General features: G+C 41.8%; 1 protein-coding gene across 9 annotated transcripts in view; it reads left to right on the top strand.

The window, feature by feature from the left end:
- The window catches only part of DIP2A (disco interacting protein 2 homolog A), a 117,594-nt gene that overhangs the window by 11,811 nt on the left and 86,585 nt on the right, over positions 1-19,198 (top strand). The window contains exon 2 of one of the 9 annotated variants that reach the window (XM_027041342.2): positions 10,203-10,281. The exons of 7 other annotated variants lie outside the window; for them this stretch is intronic. Coding sequence is in view for 1 of the 2 variants with exons in the window: in XM_027041339.2 (XP_026897140.1) it covers positions 254-269 (16 nt within the window). In the remaining variant the exon portion in view is untranslated. Of the gene's footprint in view, positions 1-203; positions 270-10,202; positions 10,282-19,198 lie in introns of those variants that run through there. One more of the 9 variants, XM_027041339.2, reaches the window with a different exon arrangement.

The following is a 19,198-nucleotide window of genomic DNA, read 5'->3' as shown; positions in this document are numbered from 1 at the left end:
GTACCTCAGATAATCACTGGGGGACAATAATCACGTAGGGGTTTCCTTTCAGACTTTGGCTTTGTGTTATTCAGCTTTAAGGAAAGAATAGAATCCCGTTCCTTCAGTTTATACTGACTGTGACTTGAGATTACCATTTTGGAAATAGCGGAGAAAAGATCTTTTATTTCTTTTCAGATTTCAGAACTTTTTCTCCAGGATCTTTGATAAAAGACCTTTAAATTGAGTATCTGAAATGTGAAAGGACACACTCATGTTTGTTGAAGCAGGTAAGTAACTCCAAAAAGCCTATCGTAGAAAGTTCCTATGTAACTCCTGGGCTTTGTTTCTTCCTTTGGTTATCTCTGAGGATGGAGGCTAAGGATTAGCCCTTTTCAGGGAACACGAAAATTAGGATATTTTAGAGATAAAGGTTTTAGAAATGAGATATTCTAGCCTTATTAGTAAGTAATCTTGGTTTTATGGGCTGAATTGTGTCTGCCCAAATTCCTTTGTTGAAGCCCAGCACCCCCTTGTGACAGTATCTGGAGACAGGGCCTCTAAGGAGGTGATTAAGGTTAAATGAGGTCATAGGGTGGGCCTGGTCCAGCAGGACTGGGGTCTTACTAGAGGAGGGGGTACCAGGAGCACTTGCACACAGAGAAAAAGCCACATGAGGACAGGTGAGAAGGTGGCTGTCTGCAAGCTATGGAGACAGGCCTCAGGAAGAACCAAACCTGCTGGTTCCCTGAGCTCAGACTTCTAGCCTTAAGAACGATGCTAAAATAACTTCTTGTTGATTAAGCCACCTGGCTGTGCTATTTCGTTCTGGCCACCAAGCTGACTCTGTGTGTCATCGTGTCATTCAACAGTATTCAACAGACTGAGTGCCAAGATGCTCATGACCTAGTGAGGGTGGAAAGACACATAAACAGTGGCAGTATTGTGAAATGGGTATGGGACTCATTTGGGGGTAGCTGTCCACACTGGGCGACGCTGGGATCATGACCTGAGCTGAAGCCAACAGTTGGGTGCTCAACCTACTGAGCCACCCAGGTGCCCCTGCAGTTTTTTATTTTGAAAGCATGTGTGCAGAGGGTGTAGTAGGAGGACAGGGAAGAACATGCTAGACAAAGGAAGATGAGCCAAAGCTGAGGTGGGCTGGAGTATTTCCAGACTATGCTCCCCAGGCAGATGGGTAGAGAGAGCAGGTTGGGAGAGGCAGGGGTTTGGCTTATAGGAGGATTTATGCATCCTGGTAAGGAACCTGGACTGGGCCCTCTGGAGTCTTGACCAGTGTTGAAAGAAACTCAAATGCTTCCTGCAGCCGGGTGGGTGTTGTGGATGTGTGAGGTGAGTAGGACTGAGACAGGGACCTGTCAGCTCTAGAATTTTCTGTGGTGTTGGAAAGGTTTAGCGCTGCAGTCACTGTAGCCATTACCACTGTGGTAGCCACCAGTCATACGTGGGACTGGGAAACTGAAAAATCAATTTAATATACTTTTCATTCATTAAAATTTAAATTAAAGATTTTTTTAATGTTTATTTATTTTTGAGAGAAAGAGAGAGAGCGCAAGTGGGGGAAGGGCCGAGAGAGAGGGAGACATAGAATCCAGAGCAGACTCCAGGCTCTGAGCTGTCAGCACAGAGCCCGATGTGGGGCTCAAACCCCCAGACCTTGTGATTGTTGGCTCAGGTCATGATGTCAAGGTCTGTGGGTTTGAGCCCCGCATCGGGCTGTCTGCTGTCAGCATACAGCCTGCTTTGGATCCTCTGTCGCCCTAGCTCTTGTCCCCTCCCCACCCTCGTGTGCACTCTCTCTCCCTCAAAGAAAAATTTTAAACTTAAATTTTTAAAATACTCCCATCAAATTAGGAAGACAGTAAAGATCTAGTTATCTAACATCTATTGATATTACGATTGGTAAGGAGGAGACAAAACTATTTGTAAACTGTCAGTTTACTTACACAAAACAGTCCCAGGGAATTGGTGAAGCGTCAGAATTAACAAGGCTGCCACAGTGCCGGGTGCAGCTCCACCCCAGGGAATCAGTAACGTGTTTTCGCACCACAAGTAACTGGTGTGAAGGAATCAGCTGAAAAGAACCCACCCTTTCACAATAGCCACAGATAATCTGGTGCCCAGGAATGTCCAACGAGAGATGTGTCAGCTGTCATTTGGAAATTCACAGCATACTACTGAGGACTTTTAGCAGACCAGAAGTAGGAGAGCGGAAAGGATCATACCATGCTTTGGGGTAGGGAAGGACCCTCAGTAGTGTAGGTATGCTTACCGTCCCTGAATTTGTCTATATATTGTCTGACCCTAGACTTTATAAAAGAGTAAACTTCCCAGAAGAGTTGAGACATTTTTCAAGTGGGAAGAAAAGAACAAAGGTCAGGCTCATTCCCTACGAGATAAGCAAGAGTAATTTTAAAACTGTGACAATAGAGGCTCCTGGGTGGCTCAGTCGGTTGAGCAGTTGAACGACCAACTGTAGATTTTAGCTCACATCATGATCTCATGGCCCGTGAGGTCAAGCTTGGGATTCTCTCTCTCTCTCCTTCTCTCTCTGCTCCTCTCCTGTTCTCTCTCTCTCTCTCTCAATAAATTTAAATAAATAAATAAATAAATAAATAAATAAATAAATAAACTTAAACACTGTGGCAATGAATAAATAAACAGGGAGTATTGAGTTGTGTGGGGATAGACAAACCGACCGCTGGGATAGATTAGAATCCTCAGGTTCAGAGAAGCACTATCTGAACGTGGTGGCAGTGCACTTCAGTGTGGACAGAGGTTTTAGTAAGTAGCGCTGCAACAGCAGCAGCTTTCACAGCCCCAGTGCCTGCTGGCTGCTGTATCTGACAGCACAGCGAAGTGTATGCTCTGCGAAGACATTCTGTTGAAAAGAAGTAAACAGCTTTCTACCTCTGTACTTGACAATGGGGAGAAAATGGGAAATATTGAAATATGATACATGTGTGCTCTCAGGAACCCGTGAAATCTTAAAATCAGATGGCCAATTTTCCGTTTTTATAAAAGGGCTAAGGGGATGGCTATTCTCAGGTGCTTTATTTTAAGTGGGTCTTCCTTAGCAAATGATAGAGTCGGTAGTTCTTTTTTTTTTTTTTTAAAGGCATTAAGCAGCAATTGAAATGTTCCTGTGTGACCTTTCTCTATCTCTGTCTTTCTGTCTCTCCTCCCTTTCTCACTTGGTGATTGAGAATGTTTTCTGGCAGCATGGAGAGAGTGGGTTGGTGGAGCACAAAATCGGGAGCAGAACACTTAAAGAGCACGTTGTAGTGATCTGGGGCAAGAGATGATGGGCTGTGGAATGGAGACGATGGTCTGAAGTAGAATCCACAGGTTTCGGTGTAAAGAAGGGGACGTCAGAGGGGAGTCTAGGGAGACTCCTGAGTTTCCCAAATGGGTGACTGAGAAATGATGGAACTGTTCACAAAGAACAGAACATGTCCATTTCATACCTGTGGAGTGTGGGGTGACCAGGGGGCATTTGGATGTGCGGGACTGGAACTTTCTAGAAAGGCTTGCCCAAAAGTAGAAATTTGGAAGTCAGTGGCAGTAAATCATGATTGAAGTGAATACGATGACCCCGTAGGGAGAACTGAGTCATGCAGAGAGGCCCTAGGACAAAACCCTGGGGAACCCAAACCCATAAAGGAAAGGCAGAGACAGGAGGCCACAGGGGAGACTGAAGAAGGTGCCACAGCAGGAGCAGGAGGGACGAGAGGATGGGCAGAGGCAGGAGAGGGTTTCCACATGGGAAGCATTTGTGGGAATGGAGTTGTGCTGGGTTGATGCTCATGAACATGATGAGGTAATGCTAACTCTCCTCTCCCAAATCTCATTGAAATGGCAGAAATTTTAAAAACTAAAAAGAAGTGGACAGCAGTCTAGATTCTGGAAAGTCAGAAAGGTAGATCAGAACGGCGAGCACCATCTGGGTAGGGAAGATAGGAATGAGGCAGAGTAGTAACAGATGGACAGTGTGTCCTTTGAACTGAGCCGGGGAGGGACAGTCATGGGAGATGGTAGTGTAGAGAGGATGGTGTAGAGAGTTTTCAGGAGTGTTCCCGAATCTGCCATCCCCTTAGGAGGGCGGCCAGCTATATGGGGGTAGAGGGGGTGCGCCTGGAAGGCAGGCACCACCCCCCACCCCAAACCCAGCCTCAGCCAGAGCAGACTCTCCACTTAGACTCCTCAGGAGAGCTCACCTGAGGAGAAGGTGTGCAGCTGAAAAGTTAGGAAATGCCAGAGTGGACGATGTATAACTTCCCCTTCCAGCTGCAGGAGCAGCATTCCAAGTTCTGATCGTGAGTGTCCAACAAGTATCACATCATAGTGTGACTTTATCTCACCTAGTAATGTTTAAAAGCATTCTTGCATGAAATGTCTGCTATGTTTATTTTTTATTTTTAATTTTTTTAAAACAGTCCGAGCAAATCTTTTATTATGTCATTAAAAAAAATTTTTTTTTTAACGTTTATTCATTTTTGAGAGACAGAGACAGAGCATGAGCAGGGAAGGGGCAGAGAGAGGAAGACAGAGAATCCAAAGCAGGCTCCAGGCTCTGAGCTGTCAGCACAAAGCCCGACGTGGGGCTCAAACTCACGAACCGCAAGATCATGACCTGAGCTGAAGTCAGATGCTCAACCGACTGAGCCACCCAGGCGCCCCTATTATGTCATTTTGTTTAAAAAGTAATTTCTACACTCAATGTGGGGCTTGAACTCACAACTCTGAGGTCAAGAGTCAGGTGTTACACCGGGCAAGCTGGGTGAGCCAGCCTTGCTGTTTTTAAAAGGTTTATTATCTATTTACACATTTATGTAATACAGACTTGTTAGGCAAGAGCCATATTTTTATGGAAGAATCTTATCCTTCTCTGTGATGTTGCTGTCTGTTTACTTGATTGTCTTAGATGCATGTTCAGCTAAATGAGATTATTATTTATTTATTAAAAATTTTTTTTTAATGTTTATTTTTGAGAGAGAGACAGAGAGAGACAGAGACAGAGACAGAGAGAGAGAAGAGAGAGAGGCAGGGAGGGGCAGAGAGAGAGGGAGATACAGAATCCGAAGCAGGCTCCAGGCTCTGAGCTGTCAGCACAGGAGCCTGATACGGGGCTCAAACTCAAGGTGAGATCATGACCTGGGCCCAAATTGGACATTTAACCGACTGAGCCACCCAGGCACCCGTAAATGAGATAAGCTATTGAGGACTGGAGAGAGTATATGGCAGACACTTGCATGGAGCGATGACTCTGACCTTGGGGAAGAGCAACGTGGCCAGCTGCAAAATCCAGTCTGAAGGTCTTTTAAGAGTCAGAGACTGTTGAGTGTGGATGACCACTTCTTGTTTAATTTTCTTTCTAATTTTGAGTATTTCAAACATACAGAAAAGTTGACAGAATCATGATATGCACACCCATGTACCTGCTGCTTGATTTTTCAAAAAATGAAGATTTTTGTCATATTAGCTTCAGATTTTTTACAAAGAACCATTAAGAGGGTGTGGAAGCCACACTCATGCTGATTCTATTCCCCTTCTGCTAGCTTCTCTCCTGCACTTGGTGTTTTATTATACCGCATTTCCATATATCCTTGAGCAATCTATGGTGCTATTTTGCATGTTTTAAATGATCTGTATGAGTCCTTCTGAAACTTGCTTTTAATCTCACCACTATGTTTTTAGAATTATGGCAATGATTACGTTAATACAGGTAACTGACTCATTCTAACTAACTGCTTTCTGGCGTTGTTTTATATGATTATACCATGGTGTATCAATTTTTTCCCCGAGTATATATTTTTTAAATTAGTAAACTATTTTTAGAGCAGTTCACAGCGAAACTGAGTGGCAAGTGCAGAGTGCCCGTACGCTGCTTGTCCTCCACACAGTGCACAGCCTCCCCCATTTTGACCACCCCACAGAGTGTACAATTGTTCTATCATTGAATGTACACCGACACGTCATCACCCAGGCTCCCCAAGTTTCCTTCTGGTGTTGTAGACCCTGTAGGTTGTGACATATGTTTAATGACATATATCCACCACTTATCATGCAGTCCTGAGTGTATTTTTTGAAAGAAGTGGAGGATGAACTGTCTGCACATTGGCACTGGCATTGCCCCATAGTCCACGTGGAGAAGGGTCCCCGGGGGAGGCCTCAAGGCCTCGGTCTAAGAGCTCAGATGCAAGCCAGCATGGGGAAGAGCTTGGGAAAAGAGGGCAATGGAGAGTGCCTTCAGACCTGGCCAGGCCCGAAGGGTGGCGGTTGGCAGACGGTATAGGAGTCGAAGGGGACTCAGTACTGGAGTAAGTGGATCCAGGGTGGATCAAGGCAGGCTTGCTCTGCATCCGACTATCAGCCTGTTCTGGCCGCAGCTTCTGTCTTATTCCGTGGGTCGATGTGCTCCCGCTAGACCACAGTCGTACGGTTTATCTGTGTGGCCGCTTTGTTAGGGTAGATCTGGCATTGTTGACCTGGAGATGTTTGCTCTTCCCAAAGTGACTCAAGGAGTACACGTGTTCCTCTTCCAAAGGGCATAGCAGTTTTAAAGATTTTAAAGATCCGTGTATATTTTTTATTGGCCACACATTGTAATGCATTTATTGGTGGTACCCCCCCACCCCATCATGTCCTAATAGTTGGAACCTGTGAACATTACTATATTTGGAAAAAGAGTCTTTGCAGATATCACTAACTTGATCTTGAGATGAGTTACCTGGATTTTTTTGGATGGAATTGACATACCATCAAAAGTGTCTTTTTAAAAATATTTTTTTATGTTTTTATTTTTGAGACAGAGAGAGAGAGAGAGAGACAGTGAGAGTGGGGGAGGGGCAGAGAGAGACGGGAGACAGAATCTGAAGCAGGCTCCAGGCTCTGAGCTGTCAGCGCAGAGCCCGACGAGGGGCTCGAACTCACAAACTGCAAGATCATGACCTGGGCCGAAGTCAGATGCCCAACTGACTAAGCCACCCAGGCGCCCCTCAAAAGTGTCTTTAGAAGAGAGAGGCAGAGGGGGATTGGATGCACACAGAGGAGGAGAGGCGGATGGGCTTCAAGGCAGAGATTGGAGTGATGTGGCCCCAACTCAGGACATGCTGGCATTCAAGCTGGAAGAGTCTTAAGTCTTAAGCTGGGAGACTTCTCTCCCGGAGTCTTAAGAGGTAGTGTGGCTCTTTTGTCACCTTCATTTGGGCTCAGTGAAACTGATTTTGGACTTCTGACCTCCAGAACTGTGAGTGAGTGAATTTTTCTTATTTTAAGCCACCACCAAGTTTGTGGTAATTTGTTATAGCGGCTTCAGTAATGAATCCACTCACCTCAAGGTCTGCAATATACTTAGGGGAGAGAATATTTTCTTTTACTATTTGTTCCTTATTACCTCTTTGTGAATTGTATTGCAGGTCATTTTTGTTTTTTCCTTTATGGTTAGTAATCTTTGTGTCATATTTAAGAGTTCTTTCCCTACCTCATGGTCATGAAGATATTTTTTTATATTATTTTTAAGAGCTTTATTGATCTTTCACATTTAGATGCATAATCTACCTGGAGTTGAGTTTTGTGAGAAAAGAGTCATTTCATTTCTGTTTCGTGTGGATATTCAGTTGACCCAGCACATTTATGGAAAAGGCCATCTTTTCCTCCACTGCTTTCCACTGATTGCTGCTCCGTTGCTCTCCTTGTTCATTTCAGCCTTCCTGCCTCTCTGTACTGTAGCGTAACGGTGAGGCTCCGTGTCTGGGAAAGTCTGCCCCTTTTAGTTTTCAAGTCTGATTTGCTGATCTTGGTCCTTTGCATTTTCCATGTACGTTTTAGCATCAGCCTGTCTATTTCTACACACACACACAAACACCCTGCAAGAGTTTTAATTATAATTACTCAGACTCTAAGGATCTATTTGGACAGAAATGATATCTTTACAGTATTGAGTGCTCAGATTCACAGATGTGCTATATCCCTTCATTTCTTTAGGTCTTTTAAACTTTACCTCAACAGTGCTTTTAGTTTCTGTCTAGTAGTCTTACGTATCTTTTGTGAAATTTATTCCTGGATTTAGGATACAGTATTTTTCAGGCATAGAATTAACTTAAAATTTTTTTTAAATGTTTATTTATTTTTGAGAGAGAGAGAGAAACAGAGTGAGCGGGGAAAGGGCAGAGAGAGAGGGAGACACAGAATCGGAAGCAGGCTCCGGGCTCTAAGCTGTCAGCACAGAGCCCAACGTGGGGCTCGAACTCACAAGCCGTGAGATCATGACCTGAGCCAAAGTCGGATGCTTAACCGACTAAGCCACCCAGGCGCACCGCCCCCCCCCCCACTTTTTTTTTTTTTTTAAACACAATCTTGCTTTTTAATTCCTTGAACATGTTGATTATGGTTGTTTTAAAACTCCATTATGTGGCTTTCTTGTCTGTATCTTCCTATTATCTATTGGTTTTCATGGCTTGTAGTCCCAGCTTCCTGTTGTCTATAGGCCAGAGACACTGTAGGCGCAGCAGTGATTTGTGACTCTAGATGTTTCTGTGTTTCTGCATAAAGGGTTTACTTTTGCTTCTTGCACGTGAATGGGATGGGGTGCGTACAGTCCAAGATCACGTGAATCCAGATATGGAGAGAATGATTTGAAACTAGCTCTTGACCCTGTGAAGGCTACTCTTATTTCCAGTTCATACCCAAGAGTGTGGTCTCTCCAAATCTCAAATGACCGAGAGTGTTTGTGGGCCTCCTCCTCCTTGGGGAGTGCTCAGTTCGTGAGTCTGTCAAAGCTCTGCTTAGCTTAGCCACTTGGTTGCTACTTTTTAAATTGTCAGACCCCTCCAGGGGAAAAGTTGGCCTCCAGTTCTTCACTTCTTTGTTAGTGCTTTGGTATCTTCCAACAGTTTTTAAAAACATTTTTTAATTCAGTCTTTCTTGTTGTTTTCATTGGGAAAGTTGGTTTGAGCCCCCGTCTGCCACTGCCATTAAATAGAATTCGTGTGTGTCTGTGTGTGTGTGTGTATATAAATGTAAATATACATACAAATATATATATATATTTTGAGTTTAATCAACTTATTTTCTGTAGTTTATTAAAAACTTTACAGAGAGAAAAGAAAATAATATTTATTAAACAACACCTGGAAAGCTTGTTTTTAATCACATACGAGAGAATAGACACTCCATCCCTACTATGGAAACATATTTAATGAATGCTCTTCAACGTTGACCATAAATAATTTAAACTCTGCAGTCAGGTTCTGCTGTTGTGCACTAGATCTGTGTATTTAAGACTATTGTTTAGGAAACTTTTAAGACTTGCAGAGTGAAATTCCCACCTGCTTATATTGAGTTCAGGAACCACCATTAACCAACACATGGTACCAACAAACAAAATATTAATCTTTAGGTTTTCTAACAGATTTTCTCTACCTCTTTTCCTGGGTCACAGGCTCTGGCCTGCCTGGTTTTCCCTGTAGAGGTCTGTCTGGAAGTTCTACAGTGATCAGGTGTGGAGCCCTGTGTGCCTACCATCCCTCTTTTTGTTGCTTCTTTGCCTTCTTCCCTTTGGTCACTTCCAGCAGGTCGTGTCCAGTCCAGCAGCAGTTGTGAACATGCACAGCTGTGATAGCACAGATATCCCTGCCTTGGGAGCTTGAGTAGGCATGTATGGCCTGGACTGGGCCGCAGTAGACTCTTGGACCCCTTCTTTGGGGACACAGTAGGGGCCAATACCCTTTCTAAAGGAATGAACACTGTCTAGCTCACTTGGGTCCAAGGTCTCTGGTAAGCATCTGATCTCTGGTTGGCACTGAACTTGAAGTGGTCAAGGCAGCCTACTGAAGGGCCGTTTGGGCCAGATTGGATTCTGCCTGGGCTCTGAGGCTCCTGCCTATGGTGCCCTGCCCTGTATGGCTGCTCCTTCCTCGGTCACACTTGATCTGTATCGATTACCCAGCTGCTGCCTGCCTGAAGCACTTTTTTATGTCAGATGTTCCTCTCAGGCTTTGGGGCTCTGATTTGTAACTGGTGACTTCTCTTTTGCCTACCTCACAGGTAGGTACCTGAGGAAGGTTCTAGTGGGGGCACCCCTTGCCTGTCTCGCCATCCCTTCCGTCCCTGTAGCCCCTCCTATGGTACACATGTATTTGTTTGTTTTTTTATTTTTAATTAGCATACAGTCGAGTAGATTTTTTTCTTTTCATGTACAGCTCTGTGAATCTTCACACCCTACAGATTCATGTCAACCACCATGATAATCAGGATACAGAACAGCTCCATCACCCCCAGGTATGCCTCATGCTATCCCTATTCAGTCACCCCTTCCCACCCTTAATGCCTAGTAACCACTAATCTGCTCTTCATCCCTGTGGGTTTTGTCTGTTGAAGAATGTCATACAGTGTGTAACCTTTTGAGACTGGCTTATTTCACTTAGCATATTTTTGAGATTCATCTACATTTTTGTATATGTCAACAGTCTGTTCCTTTTTATTACAGAGTAATATTACTGGCTATGGTTATACCATGGTCTTTTTATCCGTTCATTTGACAATTGGGCTGTTTCCAGTTTGGGGTGATTATGAATAAAGTTGCTGTAAACGTGTATACAGGTTTTTGCATGAACATAAGTGTTTTTATTTCTCGAGGGTAGATAGCTAAGACTAGAATTGCTGGGTCCTATGTTGAGTATATGTTTAACTTTATAAAAAACTTCCAAACTGTTCTCCAGAGTGGCTGTACCATTTACATACCTACCAGCCATATATAATAGTTCTATTGTTCCACATCCTTGTCAGCACTTGATTCCATTCGTATTTTTTATTTTAGCCATTCTAATAGGTGTAGCGTGGTATCTCATCATGGTTTTAGTTTGAATTTCCCTAATAGAAGGAAAACGATAAGAGCAGAAATCAATGAAATTGAAAACAGAAAAACAATAGAGAAAAATCAATGAAACCAAAAAACCAGTTCTTTAAAAAGATGATAAAATTGATAAACCTCCAAGAATAGACAAGACACAAATTACCTGTATCAAGAATGAGAGGGGAGGATATTACCATAGATCCCACAGACATTAAAAGGATAATAAAGGAATCCTATTAACAGCCCTACACACATTCAACAGCTTAGATGAAGTGTACAATTTCCTGAAAATCACAGACTACTGACCAAAACTTATCCAAAGAGACAAATAACCTGAATAGTCCTATAACAAATAGAATTCATAAGTTAAAAACCCTCTGGTTTCTTCATATGTAAGAAGCTTGAAAGTTGCCATTCAATCTTGACAAGTAAAAAGCTGAACAGATTGAAAAATCTGCAGCTTTTCTTGGATCTGTAAGAAAGGGGAAGATACAGGCGAACCACAGCTTCCAAGATTGGAGAGACAGGTGAATACAGGTCGTCAGCTCCCCAGAGCAGAGCCTCAGTGATCAGAAGCCATCATGGGAACTAGTGCTGGAAGCCTGGTGTGGACAACTCTGAGAGTTAAAATCTCCAGGGAGACTCATTCATAAGGGAGTCCACACAACATTGCAAAATTTACCTCCAGGAGCTTGACCAGTTTCCCACAGTAAATATGGGAGAAAAATCCCTTCAGGCTTTTGGCAGGGGAAGGGAGTGGGGAGCGTTGGGGGGCCGGGGGCGGGGGTGGGGAAGGGTCGGTTTGAAATACTCTTAAGCACTTTGTTCACAACAAAGTCTGCCTTCAGGGGGAAACCAGTTAACCAAAGCCTAACCTGCTGAGGTATTATCAGAACCTTTAAAACAAGGAAAGTTATTAGGGAAAGAGGGATTACATAATGATAAAGGGGTCATTAATGGTTTTCTCCATTAAAAACATGACAGTTTTTCATGTGTATATACCTCACAATGGACATCGAACTCTGTGAGGCAAAAAATGAATAGAATTGCAAAGAAAAATAGATGAATCCACTATCATAGCTGGAGACTTCAACACCCCTCTGTCAGAAAAGGACAGATCCAGCAAACAAAATCAGTAAAGACACACTTGAATTCAAACAATATCATCTATCTGCTGGATAATGGATATCTGTAGACTGTTTCATCCAACAACAGCAGAATACAGTTTCTTTTCAAGCCCACATGAAAAACATTCACCAAGGTAGACCACATTCTGGGCCATAAAACACATCTTCACAGATTTAAAAGAATAGAAATCATACAGTGTTGCTCTCAAACCACAACAGAATTAAATTAGAAATCAATAACAAAGAGAACTCAAATTATGTGCACCTGGGTGACTCAGTCGGTTAAGCGTCTGACTCTTGGTTTCAGCTCAGTTCATGATCTCATGGTTTTGTGAGTTCAAGCCCCACCTTGGGCTCTGTGCTGGCAGCGCAGAGCCTGCTTGGGATTCTTTCTCTCCCTCTCTCTCTGCCCCTTCCCTCACACTGTCTCTGTCTCTCTCAAAATAAATAAACTTTTTTAAGAAAGTGTAGAGATTAAACAACATACTTCTAAATAACAAGTCAAAAGAGAAATTCTAAAATATTTTGAACTAAATGAAAATAAAAATACAACTTATCAAAATTTGTGGGATGCAGCAAAAGCAGTGTTTAAAGGGAAACGTATACATTGAACACACACACACACACACACACACACACACACAAATATATTATTTTTTAAAGTTTATTTATTTGGCGGGGGGGAAGGAGCAGAGAGACAGAGAGAATCCCAAGCAGGCTCTATACTGTCAGCACAGAGCCCAACATGGTGGGGGCGGGCTCCAATCCATGAACTGTAAGATCATGACCTGAGCCTAGATCAAGAGTCAAATGCTTAACTGACTGAGCCACCCAGGGGTCCCTATATATATCATTTATATGTGGAATCTAACAAAACAAAACAAACCAGAGCTCATAGATAACAGAGAACAGACTGGTGGTATTTGGACGCTGCTAAGAAAACAGATCTTAAAAGTTTTCCTCACAAGAAAAAAATGATAAATCTGTCGTGATGACTGACTAGAGTTGTGTTCATTTCACAATATATACAAGTATCAAATCACGTTGTACACCTGAAGCTTTAATGTGATGTTATATGTCAATTATATCTGTTTAAAAAATCAATAACCCAAGTTTCCTTCTTAAGAAACTATAAAAGGAAGAGCAAATTAAAGCAAAACTAAATAGAATAAAAGAGATAATTAGAGCAGAAATAAATGAACCAAACCCCAGAAGTCAATGGAAAAGCTGGTTCTTTGTAAATCAGTGAAATTAATAAGTCTTTAGCTAGACTAATTACAAAAGAGAGGACACATGGGGTGCTTCGGTGGCTCAGTTGGTTAAGCATCCAACTGTTGGTTTCAGCTCAGGTCATGATCTCATGGTTTTGTGGGGTTGAGTCCTGCATTGAGCTCTGTGCTGGTGGTGTGGAGCCTGCTTGGGATTCTCTGTCTCCGTCTCTCTCTGCCCCTCCCCTGATCATACTGTCTCTGTCTCTCAAAATAAATAAACTTCAAAAAAATTTTTAAAAAGGACACAAATTACTAATGTCAGAAATGAAAGGAAAATCATACTGATCTTTGGATATTAAAAGGATAATAAAGTGGGGCACCTCGGTGGCTCAGTTGGTTGAGTGTCCAACTTCGGCTTGGGTCATGATCTCACAGTTCCTGAGTTCTAGCCCTACATCGGGCTCTGTGCTGACAGCTTGGAGCCTGGAGCCTGCTTTGGATTCTGTGTCTCCCTCTCTCTCTGCCCCTCCCCTTCTCATGCTCTGTCTCTGTCTCCCCCTCTTAAAAATAAATAAGCATTAAAAACATTAAAAAAAAAAAGGATAATAAAGGAATACTATGAACAACTCTGTTCCCCTGAATTGGGTAACCTAGATGAGAAGGACCAACTCCTTGAAAGATACAGTTTGCCAAACTCACACAAGAAGAAATAGACGATCTGAATAGGCCTATATCTAATAAAGAAATTGAATCAGGGTTGCCTGAGTGGCTCAGTTGGTTAAGTGTCCAACCTCGACTCAGGTCACGATCTTGGGTTTGAGCCCCGTGTCGGGCTCTGTGCTGACAGCTCAGAGCCTGGAGCCTTCACATTGCATGCCTCCCTCTCTCTCTCTCTGCCCCTCCCCTGCTCGTGCTCTCTCTGTCTCTCTCTCTCAAAACTAAATAAACATTAAAGAAAACTATTTAAAAAATAAATTGAATCAGTAATTAATCACCTTTCTGGATTCTACTCCTGAAATAATTATTGCACTATATGCTAACTAACTTGGATGTAAATTAAAAAATAATAATAAAAAAATTATCGCCTTTCAAGATAGAAAACACTGGGCCCAGATGGGTTCATTGGGGAATTCTACCAAACACTTAAGGAGGAGATAAGAGCCATTCTTCGAAGTCTGTTTCATAGAATGGAAGCAGAGGGAATACTTCATTCTATGAGGCCTGCATTACCCTAATACCAAAACCAGACAAAGACATTACAAGATAAAACTATAGACCAATATCTTTCATGAACATAGATGCAAAAGTCCTCAAAATATTAGCAAATTGAATCCAACAATGTATAAAAAGAATTATATACTATGACCAAGCAGGATTTATCCCAAGTCTGCAAGGCTGGTTCAACATTTGAAAATCAATTAATGGAGTTCATCACAGCAACAGGCTAAAGAAAGAAAATCACATGGTGATATTTGGAAGTTTCTAAGAGAGAAGATCTTAAAAGTTCTCCTCACAAGAAAAAAAATTGTAACTCTGTGGTGATGGCTGACTAGAGTTTATTGTGTTCATTTCACAATATGTACAAAGATACAGCAAAAGCAATTGGCAAAAACCAGCACTTATTCAAGATAAAAACTGAGTAAACTGGGAATAGAGGGGGACTTCCTCAACTTGATAAAGCACAATATCTATAAAAAAAAAAAAAACAACACAGCTGGGTGCCTCGGTGGCTCAGTCGCTTAAGTGTCCAACTCTTGATTTCGGTTCAAGTCATGATCTCATGGTTCATGGTGAATTGGAGCCCTGTGTCAGGCTCTGCACTGACAGTACAGAGCCTGCTTGGGATTCTCTCTTTCCTTCTCTCTACCCTTCCCCTGCTCACGTTCTCTCTCTCTCTCTCTCTCTCTCTCTCTCTCTCTCTCAAATAAATAAACTTTAAAAACTTAACACACACACACACACACACACACACACACACACACACACACACAGCTAACATCATACTTAATGGGGAGGAGCTCGAAGCTTTCCCTGTAAGAACAGACCTAAGGCAAGGATGACTCCCCTCACCATTCCCTTTTTGACATTGTAGTGGAAGTTCTAGCTAATGCGATGAGAAAAGGAAATAGAAGGTATACAGGTTGGGAAGGAAAAAATAAAATGGTCTTTGTTCATAGATAACATGGTTGTCTATGTAGAACATGGAGGGGTTCCTGGTTGGCTCAGTCAGTGGAGCATGCAACTCCTGACTTCAGGGCTGTGAGTTCCAGCCCCACCTTCTGGATGTAGAGATTATTTAAAATCTTAAAAAAATTTTTTTAAGGGGGAAATTAAAAAAAAAAAATCCAAAAGGATTAACAAGACTTCCACCCCCCACCAAAAAAAAAAAAAAACCCTGGAACTAATAGACAGTTGTAGCCAGGTTCATGATACAAGGTCAGTATGTGGAAAGTCCATGACTTTCCTATATACCATCATGGAACAAGTGGAATTTAAAATTAAGGGGTGTCTGGGTGACTCATTCAGTTGGTTAAGCATCCAACTTCAGCTCAGGTCATGATCTGAGGGTTTGTGGGTTTGAGCCCTGTGTTGGGCTCTGTGCTGACAGCTCAGATGGAGCCTGGAGCCTGCTTCAGATTCTGTGTCTCCCTCTCTCTCTGCCCTTCCCCACCGTCTCAAAAATAAATAAACATGAAAAAAAACAAGACAAAAAACCCCCCACAATACTATTTACATGAGCACCCCCCCAAATCAAATACTTAAGTATAAAACAAAATATGTATAAAATCTGTGTGAAGAAAACTACAAAACACTGATGAAGAAGAACTAAATAAGTGGAGAGATATTCTGTGTTCACAGACAGGAAGACAATATTGTGAAGATGTCCGTTCTTCCCAAGTTGATCAATAGATTGAATGTAATCTCCAAATATCAGTTTATGGGGCATCTGGTTGGCTCAGTCCATTTAGCATCTGACTTCAACTCAGGTCATGATCTCACAGTTCATGAGTTCAAGCCCCACATCAAGCTCTCTGCTGTCAACACAGAACCCACTTCAGATCCTCTCCCTTTCTCTTTGCCCTTCCCCTGCATGCTCGCTCTCTCTCTCTCTCTCTCTCTCTCTGTCTCAAAAAAAAAAAAAAATTAAAAAGAATACCAGCAAATTTGTCTCTTCTTACAAACTTTAGAACCAGTTTGTCAATAGCCACAAAAGACCCAGAATAGCCAACACATGGAGGAGATGAACAAAGTTGGAAGACTGACACTATCTGACTTTGGGACTCACTGTAAAGCTACAGTGATCAAGACAGTGTGGTGTTGACAACAGATTAGACAAATTCTGTTCTCAATGGAGAACAGAGAAGCCAGAAATAGGCCCATATAAATATACCCAATTAATCTTTGACAGAAGAGCAAAGTCCGTACAGTGGAGCAAAGATGGTCTTTCCAACAAATGGTGCTGGAACAACTGGACATCCATATGCAAAGAAAATGAACCTTGCACCCCTCACAAAAATTAACTGAAAATGGATTTCATACCTAAATGTAAAAATGCAGAACTGTAAAACTAGTTGATAGAAGATATGAGAAACACTAGGTGAACTTGGGTATGGTGATGACTTTTTGGATATGACACCGAAGGCACAATCCATGAAATAAATAATTGAAAAGATACACTCTGTTAACATTAAAAACTCTGCAAAAGCCGGGGTTAAGAAGGGAAGACAGGCCATTGTTTACAAAAAACACATCTGATAAAGGACTATTACCCAAAACATACAAAGAATTCTTCAAACTCAACAGTAAGGAAACAAACAATCTGATTGAAAAATGGTCCAAAGACCTTAACAGACCCCTCACCAGAGAAGACATAGAGATGGGAAATAAGCATATGAAAAGATGCTCCACATTCATATGTCATCTGGGAAGTGCCAATTCAAACAATAATGAGATACCACTACCTACCTATGAGAATGGCCACAATTTAGAATACTGACAACACTAATCGCAAAGATGTGGAGCAACACAACACAGGCTCTGTGGAGCAACAGGAATGCTCATTCACTGCTGGTGGGAAAACAGAGCGATGCAACCACCTTGGAAGACAGTTTGGTGGTTTCTTACAAGACTAAACATGCTCTTACCATACGACCCAGTAATCGCATTCTTTGGTATTTACCCAAAGGAAATGAAAACATGTCCATACAAAAACCTGCACACAGTTGTTTGCAGAAGGTTTATTCATAATTTCCAAAATTTGGAAGCAACCAGGATGCCCTTCAGTAGGTAAACAGGTAAATAAACTGGTTCATCCACCCAATGGAATATTATTCAACAAAAGAAATGAGCTGTCAAGCCAAGAAAAGACATAGAAGAAACTTAAATGCATATTACTAAATGAAGTCAATATGAAAGGTTACTGTATGATTAAAACTATATGACATTCCAGAAAACTGTGGAGACAGTAGAAGGATCAGTGGTTGCCTGGGGCTGAGGGGTGGGGGAAGGGATGAATAGCAGAGCACAGAGGATTTTTAGAGCAGTGAAAATACTCTAGGACATCATAATGATGGATATATATTATTATACATTTGTCCAAACCCACAGAACGTACACCAAGAGTGAACCATAACTAAACTGTGGACTTTGGGTGACTATTACGTATCCATGTAGTTCATCAGTTGAAACCATGTACTACCCTGATGGAAGATGTTCAGAATGTGGGGAGGGGTGCATGTGTCAGGGCAGGGGGTCTAGGATAGGATACTCTAGATAGGAACTCTATCTTGCCCCCAATTTTGCTGTGAACTTGAAACTGCTTTAAGGAATATATAAAGCTTTAATTAAGCAAAATAAAAGAAGGGGGTGGGGGGGGGGGAAACAACCTTCTGGAAAGTAAATCTGCATGCCCAGATGGTTTCACTAAGAAATTTTGTCACTTGAAAAAGAAATAAGACCAATTTTATATAGTCTCTCCCATGTATTTTTAACTTTTTATTTTGAGATAATTTTAGTCTCACAAGTTATGGAAATAGTACATAGAATTCATTCAGTTTCCTGCAATGACATCTTATATAACCATAGTACATTATCAAACTATTTTCCATATATTCTTAATTATAACTATTGTGCTAAAAAATGTAAAGAGTTCAAAAGTATATGAAGTAAAAAACAAAATATTCCTCACACCCACCCCAAGCTAAATAAATGAATCACTATTAATAATTGGGCATCCCTCCAGATATTCCCTGGAGGAAAATGTACACACCTGGACACATGCATAGTTTTAATTCCCAGAATTAGATCATTCTTTATGTGTATAGTTTTTCAACTTGCTGCTTTTACTTAATAGGATATCATGAATCTATGTTAAGTGATACCCATCCCTTACCTTCCAAATACCAAGGCATTTTTTTTAGGACCAACAGTATTCTGCAGTAATGATTTATGGCAGTATATTTAATTCTTTCTTTTCTTTCTTTCTTTCTTTCTTTCTTTCTTTCTTTCTTTCTTTCTTTCTTTCTTTCTTTCTTTCTTTCTTTCCTTTTGATGAAAGATTAAGTTGTCTCCCATTATTTGCTGTTATATGTAATGTGCATTGCCTATCCTTGTTGCTGTGACCTTAAGGAATTGTTGAATGATTTTGAGAATAGGCTTTTAGAGAGTGTGGTTGGAGAAGTGTCTGGGTGGCTCAGTCAGTTAAGCATCCAACTCTTGATTTCGGCTCGGGTCCTGATCGCACAGTTTGTGGGTTCAAGCCCCACATTGGGCTCTGTGCTGACAGTGTGGAGCCTACTTGGGATTCTCTGTCTCCCTCTCTCCCTGCTCGGTCTCTCTCTCTCTCTCTCTCTCTCTCTCTCTCTCTCTCTCTCTCTCTTTCTCTCAAAATAAATAAATAAACACTAAAAAAACCCAAAAAACTGTGGTTGGGACTTGAAGGTATCATTTGAGATTTTGCATTTGTAATCTTAAGTGACTTTGGCTTGCAGCAATGGAGGTCAACC

This window comes from Acinonyx jubatus, chromosome C2 (assembly GCF_027475565.1).
Source record: "Acinonyx jubatus isolate Ajub_Pintada_27869175 chromosome C2, VMU_Ajub_asm_v1.0, whole genome shotgun sequence".
In the NCBI taxonomy this organism is placed as follows: Eukaryota; Metazoa; Chordata; class Mammalia; order Carnivora; family Felidae; genus Acinonyx; species Acinonyx jubatus.
The sequence above is the reverse complement of the archived record's forward strand: the minus strand, read 5'-3'. Positions and strand labels throughout refer to the sequence as shown.